Genomic DNA, 24,263 nt, shown 5'->3' on the forward strand with positions numbered 1-24,263 from the left:
TTATAGGATACTAATTTAGTTATAAACCAGCTCCACACAAAAAGGTGAATATTTGTGCAAGTTTCTATGCATTGGAAGAAAGCTACTCCTTAAAAATCATTACTAAGGCTTCATTAAGTTATATACAATTACATAATTACAGTACTTGCAGGCAAAAATTAGGTTAAAGGGAACTTTTCTAAAAGGACAGAACAAATACATGTAATAGTGAAAATTATGCAAAATGAAGTTATAAAACACATTACCCAAATCTCTTTGACAGTAATCTACTAAACACTCAAAAATCTCTTATTTATGAACAACAAATGGGGGGGGATGTCCAAAAATAATATGGAAAGAGGCAGAATGGTTAAGAACCTGGATTTTAGAGTCTGAATGCCTAGAGTTCAAATCCAGCTCTGTCACTTATTACATATATGATCCTGAAGAAATGTACTTAGCTTCACTGTGTCTCTGTATAAACGAGTGCTAGGACTCTGATAATGCTAGAGCTGCTGGGAAAATTAATGAATTATTTAAAACCATCAGACACATACTAAAATCTCAGTATTAGTTATTATGTATTTAGGCCTACTCTTTTATCTTGACCTATTTCTCAAATGAAATCTAGGGTACAGTTTAGTGGTTATAAGTAAGGTAAAACAGAAAAATTTTAAACAATATCAAATATTATGTATTTTAACATGGCACTTTTTTTAATATAGCAAGACTTTTTATGTAACAAGACTTTAAATGTAACAAGTTACAGTATTACTCTAGTTTTAAGAGAACTACATATAGCTCTTAGGATCAGAAACAAATGGAACCTGACCTAATGGTCATGTGTACTCATTCCAACAACAAATAAAGTAGAAGCAACTTACTATATGAAATTATTCTGGCTAAGAATCATAAGAAACTTCAGTGCACACATCTTCCAGACCAGCTTCAGGAACACAGCAAAGGCATTTTGAAATGGGTTTAACTAACACAATGATCAAAACTCAGAGAATAATAAAAGAACAGGAAGAAAGGCAGATACTCTTTCAAAAGAATGAGATTTTCAAAACATAATACTTATCAAATCTTTGAACTGCCTGGTATAATGATTTGATTAACTTGACATGACACTCAATTATAGAGAATATAATTTACAAGAGGTTGACACACAATATTCACTTTACCATATTTGTTAAATATGTGAATTATTAAAATTCTAGGATCAACTCTAAGAAGGAACAAAAAATGGGTCTACCTTGTCAATAATGGACTGCATGTGAGATTTGTGAGACTGGTCTCCATAAAGCAATGAGGACCACTGGTCTGGTGCAATTCGTAAACCTGCTTCCATAGCAATCTGCACTATCTGGGAGTCATGTTCTCGCCGCAGAGCTTCATAGGTTCGGAACTCTTCTTTTAGCTGCATCAAAGAAGAGTCTTCATCACGTTTGGTAACCTAACAAGACATACACACAGTCTTATAATGGTTTAAGAAACAAAGTGGGTTTATGTTTTATATGAGCATATACAGACAATAATCAATATAACAAATATATTTCTTTTAGCAACAATATTAAGAGTAAAGTGCAAAACACTTTTTGTCAGTACAAATCTCCTTCATAAGGTCAAAATTTTCTGGACCAGTATTATAGAAAGAAATGTATGAACACGTGAGGGAATGAAATCCAAACATTAACAAAGTTACACAGTTAAGTGTCCATTATTATAAACAAAATATTAAGTACAATTATTCTAAAACACAATGTTTACACTTCTCCACAGCTATGGTATTACTCTTGGGCTTGCCTGGCTTTGAATTAGTTGGTACTTGGAAATATTTCTGATGCTTTTGTGTGATTCTAAAGATTACTGATTTGTAGTTGGCTTAATTCTCAATGGAATTTTGTGGGTTGGGATTACCATCATAAAATATGGCTTTTGAGATGCTGGACTACAATAATCATAATAATAACAATACTAACCGACCAGTATGTACAGGGTCAGTGTTGACCTTATTAACAGTTATATTATTGCATTATAGTTGATTCATTATAGTTGACTATAATGAATCATTTTAAATGATTCTCTAAATTTGTTGAGGCTGGTATTATTATTGGTATTACCATTATTATTACCTGCAATAATTCACATTTTAGCTGGAATTAGCCCAAAGGCTCAACAAAACAAAGTAAAATAATTAATACTAGTCTAGGATAAACTGCAACTTCTTAATATATTTCAGACAGTGTAGTTATTTTATTCAGATAATGGCTCTAGGTATATCAATGGAAAGAACAAATAAAGACCAAGAATTATAGTCGCTGAAACTGAATGTATTTTGCCCCTATGAAAAGTCAAATAAAAAGTTTATGCATGAAAAGAATCTCTCAATATAGGCTATTCCTCATTAAAATGTGGGATATACTTTTTATATGATATACTGGTTCCCTGGACTTGACTCTTGATGTTATCTTTAACTAAAAATAATGAAGAATTTCCAATAGATGCAATGTCTAAAGTCCTAGAACTCTAATGGCCTAAGAATAATCAGATATCTACACCATAGCTTGAGAAGACTTTCAAATGAAAATAAGAGATGCTTAAAAAAAAAAAAAGCTGACGGAAGTATGTATGGAAAATGCAGTCTGATTTGAATCCCTGAAGATGATGATATGATGGATACTGATAGACATTCAACAAAAACTCCACCATGGGCCCTCCCTAGTGGTGCAGTGGATTAAAGCACAGAACTGAGAAGCTAAAGCCACTTCAGCATGAGTTTGATCCTCAGCCCAGGAGGTGACCCGCCTACAGCTCCCGACCCGCCTGTTCCTCGCTCCCTCAGCAGTGTACTTCGTCTGTCGGCCTGTTCTGCTCTCCACTCTGTCTCTGGTGAATCCTCTCACCAACCCTGCACCTCTGGCCTGTACCCCAGTTCTGTGTGCATAAATAAATAAATCTTAAAAAAAAAAAAGCAAAAAACTCCACCATGGAAAATTTAAGTTTGAATATGGACCTATTTTCTAATGATACAAACATCTCTTGTCACATATATGACTAATACAATTCACCATCAAAAGAATAAAAATGGGTGGCTAGTGAAATAAAAAGAAATAATTATCACCCAAGTAAAAAATAACTGGAACCACTTTATCCTGTCTCAGAAAATAATACAGTAGGATAATTAATATGGGTGTATAGTGCTGATCTCAGGAAAAATTTTCTTATGTGGATGAATTAACACGTTTAGAGACATGTTGCCCTTGTCTGTGTTGCCTTGTTATGTATTATCAAAAGCAAGAAGATGTGATATTAAGTAATCAGGACAACAGGAACAATAAATAAGATATAGTAGGCACCAATATTAAAGTATTATTGATCTTAATCTGGGATATAAATGAAATTCTAGTACTGTACATATGGAATTTTACCTGGAGCAAATAGTCAATTAAAATTCATTTTTGCTTCAATGACTCTCTCCTCACACCAGTTCTGCTCATGGTCTTGACTGGAAACTGACACGGCTTATTTGTTTCTTGGAACACAAAAATCTGTAAGCCTTGGTTTAATCTATTGCTACATTGTTCAGTAATATACAAAATTCAAAACAGTATTTAAGTATAATCGGTACCATGACTTTAAAAGAAAAGCTGTTGAAATCTTCTGAAAAAATAAAGACAACTTTAGTAAATTCAACTACTATTGAAGTTTGGGAAATGGACAGTATTCCTTTTAAGTTGAAATCTGACAAGTTTATACCTTGAAGCAGGAGGCTCTATATAGGAGCTGGACAACATGCCCAATGCTAGTTTTAGAGGCTTGAGGAAACCGTGGCTCCAACCTTTGCACCACAAAGAGAACCAGGACTTTTCTTGACAAAGCAGAACCATCTTCTAAGGCCAGCAGAACCAGCTTTAAAGCTTCCTCCTGCATTGCTAAGAAAAAGTTTGACAATATAAAAAGTTACCACTTGCAGATATAAATCTATTTAAAATGGAAGGATTATGCTAGGTGCAATAAGTCAGGAGGGAAAAATAATATTATTCAAATGTGAAATATAAAGAAAACAAGGGAAAAGATAAAACTAAATCCATAAAACCCTTGAAATCTGACTTGGGAATTGAGGCTACCAAAAAGGAAGAGTGAGTAGTGGAGAGGGTGCCCAATGGGTTACAGTAAAGTACTAAGTGGTATTGTAGTTACATTTCAAGAGGTATGACCCTACACCTCCAATTCACATACAGTGTTCTAGACTAGTATTTCCTTTATTAAAAATGATAAATTTAAACAAAGATAGATCCACGGAGTACCAAAAAAAAAAATCATTTAACAGAATCTTGCAGATACCACTTAATTAGAAGGTGACACAACAACAAATAATCAGTTACACATCTTAATTATTTGGGACAAATTCTGTATTGCATTCTATATATTTTAAGAAAGCAAACAAAAAAATACAATTAAAAAACTATAAAAATGTGTGTTTGACTTTAAAATTTTTAAATACTCTGAAAAACACATGGCATTACTCAAACCACTATTGTAAAATGGGATATTACTTGTTAATAACATGTTGTATATTGCAAAGAATTGCCCTTGTACTTTACTTGTATAGTTCTTACATCATAATTTTAAAATCACTAGTAAGTTTCAAACTTTTACATACCTGGTCCAAGGAACTGGCAACCCCTAGCCCTGACTGCTGCCCAAAGATTGGAAGAGAGTTGCTGAGGATTCTGGTGCTGGAGAATGAGCTCTGTGACTGTTCGTTCACCCAAAGATCGAGCAGCCCTCATGGCACGAATCCTGCCTTCTTCTTCCACTAGTTGACAGTGGACCAGAGTCACCAGCTTCCTCTGCATTGGGCGACTCAGAACACTCTGAGTGGTGCTATTCAGACCCACTCCTTTAAGAGAGTAAAAAATCATTTCAAGGTTACAATGCAATTTTATAGTACAGAAGCACTTCCTGATGGGTTGATTGACTTACAGATATATGAATAGTCCCAGACTCTGCTAGAATATTTAAACAATAATAAAATTACATGAGTAGGACAGTTTGCATTTTTCAAAGTATAAAAAAACTGTTCTCATGTAAATTTAGCATTGATGGCATTAAATGCAGCATTATTCATTTTAATCCTAGAGGAATGGGGGGGGGAAGCCAGATAGCATTAACAATTAGCTTAAAACCCAAATACTGAGGTCATAACAGTTCTGGAAGGTTTTGCTGTGGTTGATTTTCCAAAGAAATAATAAATGCAGGAACTTCCAATTTTATTACATGCTCAGTAGCACACCATATAAAGTGTACAGAAGGTAGACAATTCAGGGCTGTTAAATGATGGAGTACCCTTTAGAAGCCACTACTGTATTTGCATTTACCTGTGTAATTCATTCAAATGTTTCCAAATTACATAAACTCTAAATTCACTACTTATTTGATGTGTTTCATGACATTACTTAGCACCAATGGCTTTAGCTTTGTAACAAATGACTTTCATTAAACATTCATTTATAGTCTACCATTTTAATGGTAATAGCAGCACCTTGCTTAGCATGAATAATTGCATCAGATTTACCTCTAGCACTGCTGAGTGGTTTCAGATACAATGCTAATTCTTCAATACATTTCTTGGCTTCCTCATAATGCTTTGTGTCTTCAACCCCACTACACAAAGTAATGGGCTGCTGCTCAGGGACCTACAGGTCAAAAGATCTATTTTAGTACTCACTAATTTATTAAACAAATGTCTTAATGTATATTTTATGCATAATCTCATTAGCATTTGGTATTTGTCAGTGTTTGGGATTTAGTAATTCTAAATGGTACATGTGGTGTCTTACTGTTTTAATTTGCAATTCTTTCATGACAAAGGATATGGCGCAATTTATTTGCTCATTTGTTGTATGTATTATCTTCCTGGTTAAGTATCTTTTTTTTTTTTTAAAGATTTATTTATTTGTGCATACAAAACTGGGGTATAGGCCAGAGGCACAGGGGCAGTGAGAGGATTCACCAGAGACAGAGTGGAGAGCAGAACAGGCCGACAGACGAAGTACACTGCTGAGGGGTGCGGTGGGTGGATCAGGAGAGGTCTGTCGCGCCATGTGGATCACCTCCGGGGTGGGGATGGGGATCAAACTCATGCTGAAGTGGCTTTAGCTTCTTAGTGTTGTGCTTTAATCCACTGCTCCACCAGGGAGGGTCGTTAATAATGTTGTTTTCTTTTTTTTAAAAGACTTACTATTTATGCATATAAGAGCTTGGGTGCAGGCCAGAGGTGCAGGGAGAAGTTGGGATGGGTTGAAAAGGTTCACCAGAGATAGAACAGGGAGCAGAACAGGCAGAGCTACTGAAATACACTGCTGACAGGAGCAGTGCCATGTGGGTCACCTCCTTGACTGAGGATCAAACTAGTGCTGCAGTGGCTGCAGATAGTTTGAGTGTTGAGATTTAACCCATTGAACCACCAGGGAGGGCCCTATTCTAATAATGTTCTTTATTATTAAATCCAAAGAGCTCTTCACTGTTCCAGACAGACTTTTTTATTTTTTTAAATCAAATATGATTTGCTTTATTTACTCCCATTCTATGGGTGCCTTCACTCTCATGATGATGCCCTTTGAAGCAAAATGTTCAATTTTGACTTGGTTCAATTTATCTTTTGTTCTTTGTACTTCTGGTGTCATAGCTAAAAGAAAAAAACCCACTATCTACTACTTCAAGGTCATGATGATTTAAAAAATATTTTCTTCTAACAGCTCTGTAGTTTTACCTCTTACATTTACATAGTAGGGTTCTCCAAACTCATTCTCTCTCATGTGGATATTGTTTCTCCATTGAACGGTCTTGGCAACCTTGCCAAAATTAGTTAACAATGCATATAAATATATACCATATATATGATATGTACACATGTATATGTATGTGTGATATACATATGGGCTCTATTCAATCTCATTGATTTAAGTGTTTTTATGCTAGCCCTACACTGTCTTGATTACTATAGTTTTATAGTTCAAACTCATAAGTGTGAATCTTCCACTTTGTTCTTTTTCAAGATTGCTTTAGCTACTTTCACTTCCATTTGAATTTCAGCATGGGTTTGTTTTGTTTGGGGGGCGGGGGGAAAGCACCACTGAGATTCTGACAAAGCTTACACCGAATCTATAGATTTCTTTGGATATTACTGTCACCTAAATATTAAATCCGCCAATACATCAACTGGTGATATCATTCCCTTTATTTATACCTTTAATTTCTTTCATCAGTGTTTTTTGGTTTTTAGGGTACAAGTCTGTCAACTCCATCACTAAATTTATCCCCAAGTATTATACTCTTCTTGATGCTACTATAAGTGTAACTGTTTTGTTAAAACTGGTTTTTACATGCTACTATTGCATTCTGTCAACTTTGCTTTTCTATTAGTTCCATAAGCTTTTTAGTGAAATATTTAGGGCTAAAATAGTGCTACTATGTATTATTAAAATGTCATGTCATCAACTTTTAAATTCCCGCCAGCCCCGGAGGCGACCACATGGCGTAGCAGACCTCTCCTGGCCCGTCCACTGCTCCCCTCAGCAGTGTACTTCGTTGATCTGCCTGTTCTGCTTCCCACTCTGTCTCTGGTAAAGCCTCTCACAGCCCCTGCCCCTCTGGCCTACACCCCAGTTCTGTAATGCATAAATAAATAAATCTTTAAAAAAAATTGTCCTTTAATACTAAGGCATTGATTCAAAAGCATACATGCACCCCTATGTTTACTGGAACACTATTTATAATAGGTGAGACTTGGAATCAGCGCCTTTCCTGGTGGCACAGCAGGCTAAAGCACAGCATTATGAAGCTAAAGCCATTTCAGCACGAGCTTGATAACCTGCGCCAAGGAGATGACCCACATCGTATGGCAGACCTCTCCTGACCCACCTGCTGCTCCCTAAGCAGTGTACTTCATCAGCTGGCCTGATCTGCTCCCCACTCCATCTCTGGTGAACCCTCTCACCACCCCTGCACCTTTGACCTGTAACCTAGTTCTGCATGCATAAATAAACACTTGGAATCAACCAAATGCCCAAAAAGATGCCCACATCTAGATCAAGATGATGTGGCATAAATACACACACACACAATGGAGTACTAACCAGCAATCAAAAAAGATAAACTAATGCCATTCACAGCAATATGAATGGATTTTGAAGGGATTATGTTCAGTGAAGTAAAAAGGAAAAAGAAAATACTAGATGGCCTCACTAACTGGAGGAGTAAAGGGGATCAAGAAAAAAAATAACAAAAATACAACACAACAAAACAAAAATAAACAGCAAACTGTTAGAGACATTCTGTAGGAGAGGGATCAAAATGAGGATGGGAAGAGCACAAGGATCTATGGTGATGGTGCATGGGTAACTAGTAATGGAAACTATGGGTACTACACCTGAAAAAAGAAAGCAAATATGGTAAGAAAAATATAAATAATCAAATAGAATTAAAAAATAGATGGTCCTTTATACTGATGCTAAGCAAATTAATTTGAGAATACTTAAGTGTTTCTTAGCTTTTGTAAAAACTGAGGATAGTTCTGACCTTTAACTGAGAACATTAGCATAAAAATTCCAAAGTATTACCTTCATAATTAACAGATTAACTTTTACATTTAGGCACCTACTCTAAAAAAATAGTTCTCCAAAGTGGTGTCTATAATTTTTGTCATCTTCAACATCTTTTATTTCAGTTAGTATTTACAAAGTAAAATCATATGAAGCAGTTTTACTTTTCTTGAGTAAATGCAATGGTTTTATGAATTTTTGATATCAAGAGGCTCTTAATATCATGCAGTCATTAAGAAGTAATGATTCAAGCTCTGAAATTTCTCTAGTGATCTCAACAGCTAAGGTTGTGAAAAAGTCTGACTGCCAATTAAATTATATTAATGTATTGTAACTGAGAAAAGCAACATTACCATAATAAATTTCTTAAATACTAAAATAAAGGACTGGCACAGCACTGCACCTAATTTTATATATTTAAAAGAAGGCAATGTTACTCACTTTTAATTGAAAGGGTTTTTCTCAGGAGGGTAATACACACAGAGAAATTAAAAAGCATAGCAAGTCATCCATCTTACCTGAGCACCCACTAGCTGCAGCAATGCTGAATTCACAGGGAGGAGCTCTATATCTGTATTGATAGTGGTCTGGTCAAATGGGCAAGCCTTGCGATGGAGTTTATTCAGGCACATTTTGCAGACAGTATGGCCACAGCCCAAACTGATGGGCTTTCGAATGGTTTCGTCAAAAGTCTGAGTGCAAATTGGGCAGGAGAGGAAATCCGTCCACTGTGGAGCTTGTACAGGCATTGCTTCTGGAGTTACAGTTCACTAACACACACACACACACACACACACACACACACACACAAATCTAAAGCAAAGATTCCACTGGAATCAAAATCTTTGAAAAAGTTTTTTTTTTTTAAATATGTTCTGTAGATACAGTCAGCACATAGTGTGAAATATAACCTGAAAAAAAAAAAAAGAAAATAATAATGAGTACATCCCTTTTCAGTTCATCTGTGCAGACTTACCCTACTACCTACAATCCTATGCACCGCACTTATATTACCCCAGCCAATCTTTTTTGTACATTTACATAATTAAAGCCATAATAAGACATCTATTCTCATCCTCTAAATGGGATGAGGATTCTCATCCTCTAAATGGGATGCAGATAGTTTCAATGTGAAACTATCTGCAGCCACTGCAGCACTAGTTTGATCCTCAGTCAGGGAGCTGACCCACATCATGCTGCTCCTGTCAGCAATGTATTTCAGTAGATCTGCCTGTTCTGCTCCCCATTCTATCTCTAGTGAATCCTTTCAACCCAGCCCAACCTCTCCTTGCACCTCTGGTCTGCACCCCAGCTCTGTCACTAGTGAATCCTCTCACCGCCCCTGTGCCTCTGACCTGTACACCAGTTCTGTATGCATAAATAAATCTTTTTTTTATTTTTTTTTTAAAGATTTATTTATGCATACAGAACTGGGGTACAGGCCAGAGATGCGGAGGGTGAGAGGATTCACCAGGAACAGAGTGGGGAGCAGAACAGGCAGATGGACGAAGTACACTGCTGAGGGGAGCAGTGGGCGGGTCAGGAGAGGTCTGCCTCGCCATGTGGATCTCCTCCGGGGCAGGCAGGCGGGATCGAACTCATGCGGAATTGGCTTAAGCTTCTTAGTGCAGTGCTTTAACCGCTGCGCCACCAGGGAGGGCCCTCATAAATAAATCTTTTAAAAAAGAGAGAGAGAAAGGGAACTAAGTCAGAAAATGTTTACTGAAGCTGATTAAGTTGGTAAAGTAAACTTTTCTATAGAGCATGGCAATTTATATAAATTTTCTGATTTTGCTGATATCTGCAAAATGGAGTTAATTTTTCCTACCTTATTACTAGTATAGGTTACAGAGAACTGAAAATGTATTAAGTAATCATTAAGATAAAACAGAGCACTACAAACTACACAAACCAAAAAGCACAAAATAAAAGTTAACTACAATTATCCTAGTTAAAAGAGATGAGGAATGGAGATTTTGATAAGTTGAGTAAGCTAAAAAGAAATAGAGCTAAGATATTAACCTAGATATGCTGGCTCAAAAACCTTAACTCTTAACCCATAGAATAAAGGTTTATAACCAAGGGAAGACTACTTGCAATTTCATTCACAAACCAATGTCACAAAGCTTGATTCCCTAATAACTACTGATTTCTTAGAAATTCTCTTCTGGCAAACTTCTGTTAACAAAGCTAATGATCAGGTCATTTGTTCTAATCTTCCTTGTTTTCTCAACAATATATGAAACAGATAAACTGAGTCCTTCTTGAAAATGCCAATAAACCACATTCCTGTCATCCCTCCCAAGTCACTGGCTAGGTTTTCAATCTCTTTAAAATCCTAAATGCTGGAGTAATATGGGCTTTATCTTAAGTCTCCTTTTCTCATCATTCCAGGTAAAAATATGAAATCTCTTCCTTTCAGAATAAAATCTAGTTTAAAGCCAGTTTTACAGACTTAAACTCCTTACTGTTAATCCATATGATTTCAGAACAATACTGAAACATGTTTTCCAAGCATTTCAACAAAAAATTAAATCATTATCTTTATTGGTTAAAAGATACCTTAAGGATTCATTTAGTTCTAGTCTGATTTTTCAAATTACTAACATTTATTTCCATACCTGTAACATATGCTATTAAAATTTTCAAAACACCTATTTTCATTTAACCTTTACAATTCAAAGAAGTTGTAATAATTTCCCTTTTTACAGAGAAAATAACATCCAGAGAACCTGTCCAAGGTTCATACACGTACTAAGTGACAATTCAAACACACGACATCATCAAGTCAGTGCCTGACACTAAATCCTAATCTATGTACTTTGTGCTATACCAATTTGACAAGGAATAGACTAAAGATGAATAGTTTCACTCAAAGTCATACAGTTTGAAAATGTCAGGGCTCAGACTAGAAACCAAGTTTCCTAACTCCCAATATTAACAACACCACTAGATTATCTTGCACATACACCTATCACCGAAGCTCTGAAAGATTCTGAAAACATCTTTGTATATTAAAACTATTACTGGGAAGTAACATGCAAAATTTTATATATACAGTAATATCTGAGATTTATGAAATCTATTGGAAAAGAAGATTTATTTAGGGAGGAGGAAGGAGAGAGTAGGTAAGAGTCACTGACCCATACATATACATTATAATATAGGTAATTGGAAAGCATTCTAAATGCACTGTTCACAACTCTTTTCTTTCCTTCATTAAACATTTTTTCTTAGAAATTATACCTAGAAACGCTTTTCCATTCCCAGGAAAAATTAAAGACACTTGGAAAAATAAATAAATAAATAACCACCTTATTAATGTTTACCTTTGTGCCCAGCTCTGGGGATAGAAAGTAGTTAACAAGTAAGTCATTCCATGTATAACTATGGCACACATTGATTCCATCTTTAGCTACAAACAACATGGATACAACTAAATACATGAGTGCAAGTTATGGTAAATGACAAGAAGGTAAAGAACAGGATGACATAAGTGCATACAACAGAAGAAAATCTAACCAAATTGGGATAGGAGTGTGCAGAATATTGCTTCCCAGAGGAAGTAATATTTATGGTAAGGGTTGAAAGATGAAGGCTGAACAAAAATAGGGGGCAAATGGGAGATATGTTTGTGTAGGTTTTAGGTAAAGGGAAAAGCACACTCAATTATACTGCTGGGCAACTGATAAGGTGTATATAACCATGAATTACTTATATAAATGTCAATATTTGAAAGAACAAAAATGAGAGAAACAAGTATATTTAGAACACAATTTAGGCTATTTTTAAGATAAATTAATCAGCATAACATCGTGCAAAACATTCTTCTTTACTAAGAGGACCTTCTTTTTACACACTTGGAGAGCCAAACTATCAAAACTTAACAGTTCTTTTCAAATTTCATTAAAAATCCCTTTTTATAACTTCTCTGTAAGTCACTCCACGATGATTTTATTTTGTAAATTGCAAAATCATAAAGCAAAATTTTTTTCTTACTGGGATAAGATTGGTGAACAATATTTATATTTTATAAGTATAGGCTATTTGGAGAAGTGTCTCTTCTAGACCCATGAAGAATTTCCATTTATTCATTCTTTAAACATCTTTCTCCAGTCATCTTTCCAAATTCTCAAAGTTTCTCAAAGACAGCTGTTTACAGTCTCTTCAAGTAAATAATATACCTAACCTATACAGAATATGATGCACTGAAACATTAAGTCGAGGATAAACATATGAAATAAAATTAATAAAATGCAAACATCACGAGTCTCTAAATTTCCTCCAAGCAAGGTTTTGTCAGCAAACTTAAAAAAAAAAAACAAAACAAAAAACAAAACAAAAAAAAAACTAAGTACTTCCATTATCAAGGCACATAAAATCCCACAGGTAAGTTGTTATATATTAGTTCATTAGGAGTAATTCTTCTGGAATCCTAATTAGGAGTCTAATTAGGAGGATGAATTTCTTTATTCCAAAAAAATCCAAAAGAGTGATCCTGCTGCTCAGTGATTAAAGCAATGGATAACTTTCTCGTTTGTGTAAATAAGGCCTATTTTCCTATGTAACTTATCAAAATCGGTGACTTTATTGCCAATAAAGATACAGTTGGTAATAAAAGAGTAATCAAGGCCCAAGATCATCAAGAATTCCCAAAATTTAAAATACCTGTAATTATACCTGTAAAATACCTGTAATTATGCCCAATAATGTATAGTTTTATTATACCAGGTAGAGTACTCACAGAATATAATCAAAAGATTCTTTTACTTGGTTACATGATTCCATGTCATTGACTAATACTACTGTAGAAGATCTCACATTTGATGTTCTAATTTCTAAATTCTGGTTAAAACCCAACACTTGAAAAGTTCAATATTTTTTATCACTAAAAGCATCACTGACTTTTTTCAAAGCTTATTTTTTAAACAAAGAAATAGAATCTTATCAAAATAAGATAACTATTTCTATGAACTGAAAAGAAAAAGACTACTGACTACTGACTCACTGTACCAGCTAAGTGATTCATTTGCAGGTATCAAACTTCAAGTCTTGTTACTGACTTGTAAGCTACTCAATTCAAATCCATGCCTCTATAAAACATGTGATGAGCATCGAGGTTAAACTGTGAATAATGCAATTACCAATGAGCTACAATAGACAAAATTTGGATGAAAAGATAAATAAGTGAGCTTAGTTTTCTGATGCTTCTTTTAATTAAATGCTTACAGTAAGTCCAAACTATCACCAGCAACCAATGCTTGTTAAGCACCAACTAGGTGCCAGCACATTCAGAGTTCTCTCTACATACAATAGCTAATTAACTAAATGTTCAAAGTAACACTATACTGTGCCACGTTATAGATGAATGTTAAGTCATTAAGATGAGAGAGGCTATTGGGAGCATAGAAATGTTCTAAAATCGAACTGTGCTAAAGACTGTAGAAGTTTGTAAATTTACTGAGAATTATTGAATTGCGCACTTAAAACAAGGGAGTTTTATAGTTATGTGAGCTATACTTCAATAAAGCTGTTAAAATAATCATTAAAAGTTATAAAGAATTAAGTTTACAAATTTTTAAAAACATAACACTATTCAGATTTGTTTGGTGAGCAGAGTAATAGTCTTGTTAAATAGCTAAATTATATTGAGGTAGATTTCATTTGAATATATTAACTAACATTTAAAATTAAAAAAAAAATCTATTACTAACATTTCCTCTATTACAGACTCAATTTATCTGCCTCTCATTCAGACAGACAGATAGAAATTAAAATATGTCAAATATCTTCTATAGGCTATTATCATGCCCATCATATAGAACTCTAGTTTAAGCATATTTAAACACCCAAAGGCTAATAAATTATTGAACTCAAAATCTAAAATGACATTGAAGTATATGTTGCCCTGAGATTATATCAGACAATATTAGTCTGTAAGAAGAAAATGTCTTCCCAGCCCACCCACCCTGCCCTATGAGATAAGTTTAACTTCTTATTCTTGACCTTAACTTATTCATTTCTCTGAAACATTTCCTTAGCAACCACACACAAGGCATTATCTGAGAAAAGAAAATTGTTAACTATCTTGAAAAGAACACAGGTAAAAACAGGAAATTAAAAACAAGAAAAATAAATGAAGATTTATTTATATTAGCACTGTTACATAACACTGTTATAATTCTGTTTTATTATATCACTGTTAAATATCAGTGTTATAACTCTCAGCAAAATATAAACCCTGATTATTTCTGAGGTCAAGGTTTTCCCAGCAATACCATCCTGTGAAAATACTCTAATTATAAAACATGCTCTTCCCAAATATACACTGAATTCTAACCCTATTATTGCACACAACACATTAATGCAAGTAACTTAACATGTCAACGTTAATACAAGTGAACAGACAGCTATAAAGAGAAAGGCTTATCATTCAGAGGGGAAAAGCCTAAGGAATGAACCTGATAATGACAGGTAGAGAAAAATGCTTTATTTTAAGCATTTTAAAGTGGCTCACTTTCCCACTGCTCAGAGGGATTAAAAAAAGAATATTTCTATAGCCAATCTAATACCAAATTTATGAGGCAAAAAAATTTGGGACCCTCCCTGACAGCGCACTGGGTTAATGTACAGCATTAAGAAGCTAAAGCCACTTCAGCGTGAGTTCCATCCCTGCCTCAGAGGTGACCCACATGGTGCAGCAGACCTCTCCTGACCCACCCACTGCTCCCCTGAGCAGTATAGTTTGTCAGTTGGTCTGTTCTGCTCCCCACTGTCTCTGGTGAATGCTCTTATTGCACCTGTGCCTCTGGCCTGTACCCCAGTTCTGTAAGCATAAATAAATAAATAAATCTCTAAAAAAATTAATTTGTATAAACCATGAGAGACTGCTGATTTAAGGTTGAAGCAGAGTACTCTAGAGAATGAATGACAGTCTCTAACTTTGTGTACATAATTTTGAATTCTAGGTTTCTATTCTCCTTAGCAAGCATGCAGTATGCATAAATATCCTACAATAATGAGCATATTAGCAGTTATTAAAAAGGTGGTAAGATGAAAAGGTCAGACTCAAAAGTATGTTGTTGAAAGCACTTAGGAGTATGCAAGAAAAAAATTCCATTATAGCAAAATAGCAAAAGTTTTTTTTTTCATTTTTCACACTATTTTGCTGCTGACTATTATATACTATGTTGCCAAGTAAATAAATATGCCACCACCATGTGGAAGTAGTCTATAATAAGCATCAAGGCCATATAAGAACATAACCAAAATCTAGAATATTTCAGAATACACTAGACATTAGAGTTGATCTATTATCTTGTTAACTGCTTTCAAATTAAGCACAAAATTTCCAAAGCTGGTTATTTTCTTGGAAAAAACTTAAACAACACTCTTTTTCTAAATCATAAGGATGACTCCCCTTGTAGCACAAAAGATTCATGAATAAATTTTGAAGAGTAGGCCAAATATTTTTTAAAAAGATTTATTTGTGCATACAGAACTGGGGTACAGGACAGAGGTAGAGGGAATAGAGAGAGGATTTGCCAGAGACGGTGGGGAGCAGGACAGGCAGATCTACTGAAATACACTGCTGAGGGGAGCAGCGGGTGAGATAGGAGAGGTCTGCTGCACCATACGTAGGTCAGCTCCCTGACTATGCTATTTAACAATCTGGAATAAAAACTTATTTGGCACAGGTTGCACTTTCTTTTCATTGTAAGCATTCCCCTCAATTGAGTATTACTGCCAATCAGATTTGTCTTTGTGACTCAAAATAACTTCTGAGGACAGGAGGAGCACACTTCCTCTATAGAAAAGAAACCATCATTGTAACAAAAGGACAGATTTCAAAATAGAACCTGAAAAACAATTTAAATGCTTGCTAAAATATTTGGCCTGGCCCTCCCTGGTGGCACAATGGGTTAAAAGCACGGCACTATGAATCTATCTACAGTAACTGCAGCACAAGTTCAATCCCCAGACTTCTAAGGAATCCAACGAAATTGAGACATTTTAAGAGGCAGAACTTCCATTGTTTCTTCAATTTATCCTCTTGTCTTTACTATCACACGAATATGCCTAAAAGCTTTGCTCAGAGGAACTAAAATCTCCACATTTCTGCTACATTTAATAATTTTTAAAAAGCTATTTATGCATACAAGAACTGGCGTATAGGCCAGAGTTTGGTGGGGGAGCGGTGGGGGACATAAGGATATCCACCAGAGAGAGTAGAAAGCAGAACAGGTAGGTCATACTGAAATACACTGCCTAGGGGGGCAGCAGGAGAGACAGTAAAGGTCTACTGCACCTTATGTGGCTCAGCTACCTGGCTGAGGATTGAACTCATGCCACACTGGCTAGCAATAGCTTGCTAACAATGAAACTTTAGTTAGTCCCTGTGCCACCAGGGAGGTCCTCATTTAATAATTTTTTTTTTTAAGATTTATTTAATTATACATACAGAGCTGGGATACAGTCCAGAAGTTCAGGAGCAGTGAGAGGATTCATCAGAAACAGAATGGGGAGCAGAATAGACCGACTGATTTGAAGTATACTGGTGAGGGGAGCAGTGGGTGGGTCAGGAGAGGTCTGCCTCACCATATGGATCACCTCTGGGGTGGGGATCAAACTCATGCTGAAGTGGCTTTAGCTTCTTAATGCTGTGCTTTAATTCACTGTGCCGCCAGGGAGGGCCTCCATTTAACAATTTTTAAATTGTTAAATTCAATTGTCATCCCTGCCTTCTTCTAGCCTCTATTTTCTACTTCATCTTTAGTTTTCAAATTAACACTCTAATCCAAACATTATTTTGAAATATTCTTTAATATCAACAACTTTCACTATTTTATCTTTTTTAAAGATCTATTTTAGTTATTTCTGCATACAAGAACTAGGGTACAGGCCATAGGTGGGGCCTCTCACAATGTGAGAGGATTCACCAGAGACAGTGGGAGCAGAACAAGCAGACTGAAATACACGGCTGAAGGGAGCAGCAGGTGAGACAAGAGGTCTGCTGTGCAATGTGGGTCGGCTCCCTTGTTGGGGATTGAATTCTCACTGTAATAGCTGCAAAGAGCTTCATAGTGCTGACACTTTAAACCCTTGCACTAACAGGGAGGGCCACAACAACCTTCTTATAAAAAAAATTTATATATATGGTCACAACTCAATCCTTTACTCAATGTCTTTACTTCTTTACAGAATTTAATAACACCATATAATAACGTTAACCAGTTACTCCTACAAAGATTGCCCCCTTTTGACTTTTGTAACAGAATACTAGTCCAGGTATCACACTAATGGCAGATCACTCTTTGCATGTCTGTTGAGAGCTTCTCCTTTGTCCATTCTTGGCTATTTATGGTTCTTCAGAATTCCTTAATTCTCCTTCTATAAAATTTCAAAGCTATTTTATTTACTTTTCATCTTTCACCTACCAAATAGATTCTGATGACGTCTGAGTGCATGTCAGGGTCATGTAACCAGTTTAGCTATTAGTCACATTCTTGTGTAATCTAGCCAGGCTACTGGAGAGAAAAGTAAATAAAAGTCACTGAATTGTAGAGGAAAAGGTAAAATGATCTGTATTCACAGATGATATGATCCTATTTATAGAAAATTTCAAAGAGTCTGTAAGAAAGCTATTAGAGCTATCAAATATAATTAAGCTGTTGGGAATAATATGAACACATAAAAAATCAGTTTTTTTATATACACTAGCAATGAACAATCTGAAAAAGTAAGATAATTCCATTTACAACAGAATCAAATAGGATAAACTATTCAGGAATAAATTTGACAATGAAGCACAAAATTTACACTCTGAAAAAAACATTAATAATAAACCAAGGACATTAAAAACTTAAAAATGCAAGTATTCTTATATGCCAAATAGTACAATATCATTTCATTCAGAATTGTAATACAATTTTAAAAATATTGATAGTGGGCCCTCCCTGGAGGCACAACGGGTTGAAGCTTCACATGATAAAGTTATCCGCAGCCATGAGTTCAGTCACTGGTTAGGGAGGTAAGTAACCCATATGATGTGACAGACCTCTCCTGTCCTGCCTGCTGTTCCCCCCAGCCATACTTCAGTCAGTTTGCCTGTTCTGTTCCCCATTCTGTCTCTGGTGAAACCTCTCATTCCCTGCACCTCTGGCCTCTATCCTAGTTCTTATATGCAAAAGTAAATAAATCTTTTAAAAATTGATAGTTCCTTTTTATAAGGATCATATATATTCACTTTGCACTTTGAAAGAAAGAAGAAAGATATTTCCAGGTTTATGTAGTGAAATACAAAACCTAGTTTATTTTGGATTATTATTATTTTTTAAAGATTTATTTTTATTTGTGCATACAGAACTGGGGTACAGGCCAGAGGCTCAGGGGTGGTGAGAGGCTTCACCAGAGACAGAGTGGGAACAGAACAGGCAGATCAATGAAGTACACTGCTGAGGGGAACAGCGGGCGGGTCAGGAGAGGTCTGCCACACCATGTGGTCACCTCCGAGGCAGGCAGGAATCGAACTCATGTGGAAGTGGCTTTAGATTCTCAGTGCTGTGCTTTAACCTGCTGCGCCAACCAGGGAGGGCCGATTTTGGATTATTTTAAGACAACTTCTAAGTATGAAATAATGTATTAAATCTGGCAAAAAAAAAAAGGGGGGGGGGTAAACAAAGCCCTCAATTCTCTTTGTCTTTCAGAAAGGGCTACTAGAATACTACTTATTAGAAAACCAATTTTCCTATCTTTGATGAAAATTATCATAGGTTCAGGTAGTAAGTGAGCAACAGTAGCAAATGGAAACTTAGAAGAAGTTCTAAAATACAGTAGTAACAACAGAATTGAATATAGGTCAAAATATTCTAAAAGCTTAATCTTTTATTCTTAAAATAGTCTTGAAAAAAATAAATATTTTTAAGGTCTCATAGCCAATGAGGGATAGAGCTGAAATTCAAACCTAAGTTTGTCAAACTAGTATTATAAGACAAGAAATTTCTCCTTAGGTTTCTTTATAATTTGTTGTGGTATTCTGCAGATTGCCACAATTCTTCCCACCCCTACAGCTCTGTCCCTTCATAAGTTGACTTTGCTCAATCAAAAGGGATGGGTTCTATTTAACCAATGCGGCCTTGACTAGCTCTGAATAGTTTTATGCAGCAAAAAAAAAAAAAAAAAAAATTGGGGAAGAATTCCAGAAGCGAGGTGTTGAAAAACCTTGCCACATCCATTTATACGCTCTTGGAACATAGGACTACATAAGGAAGCTTGAATTAGCCATTGATGAAAAATTAGCCTAGCTCAGACTCCTAAATTAACGCCAATTTAATAGAAAACTAAAGCTGCATGGTTGTCCCTAGTGGAAACCAGCAGGAAAACCACCCAAGCCCAACTGCTAACAGTATTAAAAGTAAATAAAATGATTTGTTTTCAGTTAGTAAGTTTTGAGGTGGTTTGTTACCCAAAAGACCATCTTTATATAGTCCTCACATCTTTTCCCTTCACTCTAGGGAGGGAAATGAGGGTAATTTGAGTGCCACATACCTAAAAGATCACCTCATTTAATCCTCCAAGAACCTATGAGACAGCTAGCACCTCTACTTCATTGATGAACAAAACAGAAAAGTTACTCAGCTAATTCAGTGGTCTAGTTATAATTTTAACTCACATTTGCCCACCCTCAAAGATTACTTTCCCACTACTATACAATGTCTTTGAACTTTCAGTACTAGTAATTTTAAAATTACAATCCTTAATAATTATTTTATTAGTCAGCCATAAACATCTAAATTAAACAATGCCTGTTTTAGATTTAATCTGAATATGACCGGTTTTAAATTAAGCAGATTTAGTATAGGAACCCTGAAACTGTTTAAGCATAAGACTTCTAATCATTCTTACGGTTATCACATAGCTTTAACTAATTCTAGAACTGGGCAACAACAAAAAAATAGGCAGAATAGGTAAACTGCATAGCCAATATACTTATTTTATAATGGCTGGATAATTGTATAAATACCATGACCTAAGGAAATTTTGCATTTGAAGATATTTTAACAGTAATAAAATTATAATATTATCTATAATATAATATTATCTACTGGTCAAGGATTATAAACATTTTTATTACTGTTGTTTACAGAATACGCCGGATAGAATTTGAACTATTTCCAAAAACAGTCAGTGACTTCCAAATGCACATAATTTAAAAACAATGATTCACTTTCCATTTTAGCATTATTTGTAGATTGTTATCACAACAAATTTAATGTAAAGGTTTAGGACAATGAACAAATTGCTCCGGTACTCCATAAACAGAAATGTATAGCTACAATGTATCTCATATATACTAAATAGTTTCAAAAACTTAAGCAACTTGTAAAAAAGATATTTTGCAGATTTCCAAGTAACAATTACTGTTAGAGAACTTACTGACTTATTGCTACTATGTCAGAATTAAATTCTTTACACTTTTCCCAAGGATTCCCGGATGGCCTACATTTAAACCTTAGAGAAGGCTCACCTTCTCTGTGGCCTGAGTTTAATCCCAGGCCAGGGAGCTAACAACCTACATGATGTAACAGACCTCTCCTCTCCAGTTTTGCTTGCTGCTCCCCTTGACTGTATTTCAGCAGATCTGCTTGTTCTGTTCCCTACTCAGTCTTTGGTGAGTCCTCTCACCGCCCCCTCCACCTCCACCTCTGGCCTATTTCGCAGTTCTTTTACACAAAAATAAAATTAAAAAAAAAAATCACATTCTCCAAAATATGAAGTGATGATATTTTAGGGATTAAATTTATGCTTGGGATGCATAGTGTATGTAATTGTGTGTGTTGCATAACAAATAGAAATTTTTTCTATTACTCTGTATTCTTTGGTAAAAATAGGAACCTTGGCCCTCCCTGGTGGCTCAATGGGTTAAAGCACAGCACTAAGAAGCTAAAACCACTTCCATAGGAGTTCAATCCCCGCCTGCCCCGGAGGTGATCCACATAGCGTGGCAGACCTCTCATGACCCACCCGCTGCTCCCCTCAGCAGTGTACTTCATCGATCTGTTCTGCTTCCCACTCTGTCTATGGTGAAGGCTTTCATCAACCTGCACCTCTGGTCTGTACCCAAGTTCTGTATGCACACACACACAAAGAACCTCTGCTTTCTTCTTAAAAGAAACAAAAAAACCCACTATGAATAGCTTGTCCCACTCATCCCCCAGCTCTAAAACTTTTCCCCATTTCCTGAGGCATTAATATGTGAATTCCTACAAGCAATCTTTACATGACCACCTCATTTAAAATTGATCTCTCAACCCCAATTCCATTACTATCACATAACTATGCTTCTTGTCCTCTCTGATTAACTTCTCCCCATAATACTTCCCACCATCCAATATGCCATATTTTATTTAGTTTGTTACTGTGTATGCCCATCACTACTTAATTTTGGAGATGGACAAACTGAAGCACTTTAATACACTCAAAGCCACATGAAAATTAAACTTAGCCCAACCTTCAAGGTAGCAATTCCTTCGTTATTTCTTCAGTGCCACCACTATCCATCTACCCAACAATCAATGCACATACCTGGCAATCATTCTAGATTCTACCCTCTTCTACCTCCATTAAAATGTTTTATTATTCCTTGCATATATAGTTTCCTTTCCACCTCCCCTTACTTGATTGAAGTTCATTTTCATTTACTAAAAAAATACTTAACACCTATGTGACAAACTGTGTCCAAGGATCTGAAGATACAGCCCTGAATAAACTCCCTGCCACCAGACAGCAAATGTCTCTGTCACCTGGATCACACATTACTCTTTTAACTAATAATATCTGCCTTTAGCTTTCCACATGGGTGCCACAGTTGCTGGTCATTCAACCTGTGTTTTATAATCTATGACAAACAACATAAAAAGGGTACAGCAGTCTTGAACAGGTATATCATAAAAGAATATCCATATCATAAAAGAATATCCAAATGGCTGATAAGCATATAATTTACTTACAGAATAGCTTAATTACTCATGAAGGGAATTTAAATTAAAAAATAACCATGAGCTATCACTTCACACCTGCCAGGATGACTCAACTCCTAAAAATTGATTGTTTCAAATAGTGAAGAGGATGAGAACATATGAAATCCTCATATAATGCTGATGAGATGTTAACTGGTACACTCACTTTGGGAAGCTAGCAGTATGTATTTAGGTCAAAGAAAAGCCTACCAATGACACCAAAATTCTATTATTAGGTATTACTAAAAGGGAAAAGACTACATATGGTCACCGAAAACATACAAGAATGTCCAGAGCAGCTTTACTAATAAGTTGAAAACAAACCAAAAATAACCCAATTACTGCCAAAACAGTAGAATATTATACCAGCAATACTACAAACAGTAGAATATTATATCAGCAATACTACATTAGAAATAACAAAGCAAAAATAATCAACTGTTACATATAACATGAATGAATTTCACAGATATCATTAAGAACAAATGCAGACACAAAATAGCATCTACTGTTAAGACTGAATTTTAGAAGGAGCAAGAACATACAATGTATGATTTCCCCATAGAAGTGAAATAGCCTATGGTGTCCTAAGTCAGAATACTGTTAAGAAAGGTGGGAAGTGAGGTCCTCCCCTGGTGGCACAATGGATTAAAGCACAGTACTACGAAGCTAGCTAGCTGCAGCCACTGTTGCAAGAGTTCGATTCCCAGCCAGGGAGGTGACCCACATGGCGCAGCAGACCTCTCTTTACCCGCCCGCTGCTCCCCTCAGCAGTACAATTCAGTAAAAATGCCTGTTTTGTTCCCCACTCTGTCTCTGGTGAATCCTCTCACCCCTCACCCCACCTCTTGCCTGTAAAAAGGAGGTAAAAATAAGCGGAAAGAATTTTCAGGTGATGCAAATACTGTATATTTTCATCTAGGATGTATATGTATATGGGTTAAATTCCTCAATTTAAAGAACAAAAACCTCTTCCATGGGCCTTAACTGGATCATTTTCAAATGCTTAACAAGTTATATAAGATCTGGTGTATGTGGTCCCCATACACCTCTTGCCTTATTTTTCATGACCTCCTGCCTTATATTTTTATACTCTAGCAACAAAAAAGGACAAAGGTTTCCCTGCACACGTATAGTCTTCTTTCACTTTAGGTCTTGCTGGGCTCAAGTAATTCCTTTAATTTGGAGAATTAAAGCCTTAACGATCAATTAAGTCCCATACTCAGTTCAAGAAATTCAAGAAATCTTCTTTCATAGCCCCATTTACATTAGCTGCTTCACTGATGTTACCAGTTTATTCTATGCTCTTTCTAAAAATCCATAAGCATTGCATATATTCCCTCAGTAATTGCTGAACGATTTTCTTAAAAGCCACTATTCAGCCTCATTACTGCAAATTTTACTTTTCTAAAATTTGCACAATTCATACAAAATAAAGTTGAATGGCATTGGAAACAGAACAGAATTAATCATAAAATGAATTATACTTTTTAATACTGATAATATTTAGAAGGAAGTATGTCTTCAAATTTAAGCATATCATTAAAAAATACTTGTAAAGGGCCCTCCCTGGTGGCGCAGCGGGTTGAAGCACAGCACTGAGAATCTAAAGCCGCTTCCGCATGAGTTCGATTCCCGCCTGCCCCAGAGGTGACCA

General features: G+C 35.6%; 1 protein-coding gene across 2 annotated transcripts in view; it reads right to left on the minus strand.

Annotated features, from left to right (window-relative positions):
- RC3H1 (ring finger and CCCH-type domains 1) overlaps positions 1–24,263 on the minus strand; it is a 60,250-nt gene that overhangs the window by 22,954 nt on the left and 13,033 nt on the right. For both annotated transcript variants that reach the window (XM_012729279.1, XM_004688497.2), the window contains exons 2-6: positions 9,107–9,499; positions 5,561–5,681; positions 4,646–4,885; positions 3,739–3,914; positions 1,235–1,435 (exon numbers count right to left, since the gene is read on the minus strand). In XM_012729279.1, coding sequence (XP_012584733.1) covers positions 1,235–1,435; positions 3,739–3,914; positions 4,646–4,885; positions 5,561–5,681; positions 9,107–9,337 — 969 coding nt within the window. In that variant the 5' untranslated portion in view covers positions 9,338–9,499. The remainder of the gene's footprint in view (positions 1–1,234; positions 1,436–3,738; positions 3,915–4,645; positions 4,886–5,560; positions 5,682–9,106; positions 9,500–24,263) is intronic.

Source organism: Condylura cristata, unplaced genomic scaffold (assembly GCF_000260355.1).
Source record: "Condylura cristata isolate star-nosed mole 26May11 unplaced genomic scaffold, ConCri1.0 scaffold00024, whole genome shotgun sequence".
NCBI lineage: Eukaryota > Metazoa > Chordata > Mammalia > Eulipotyphla > Talpidae > Condylura > Condylura cristata.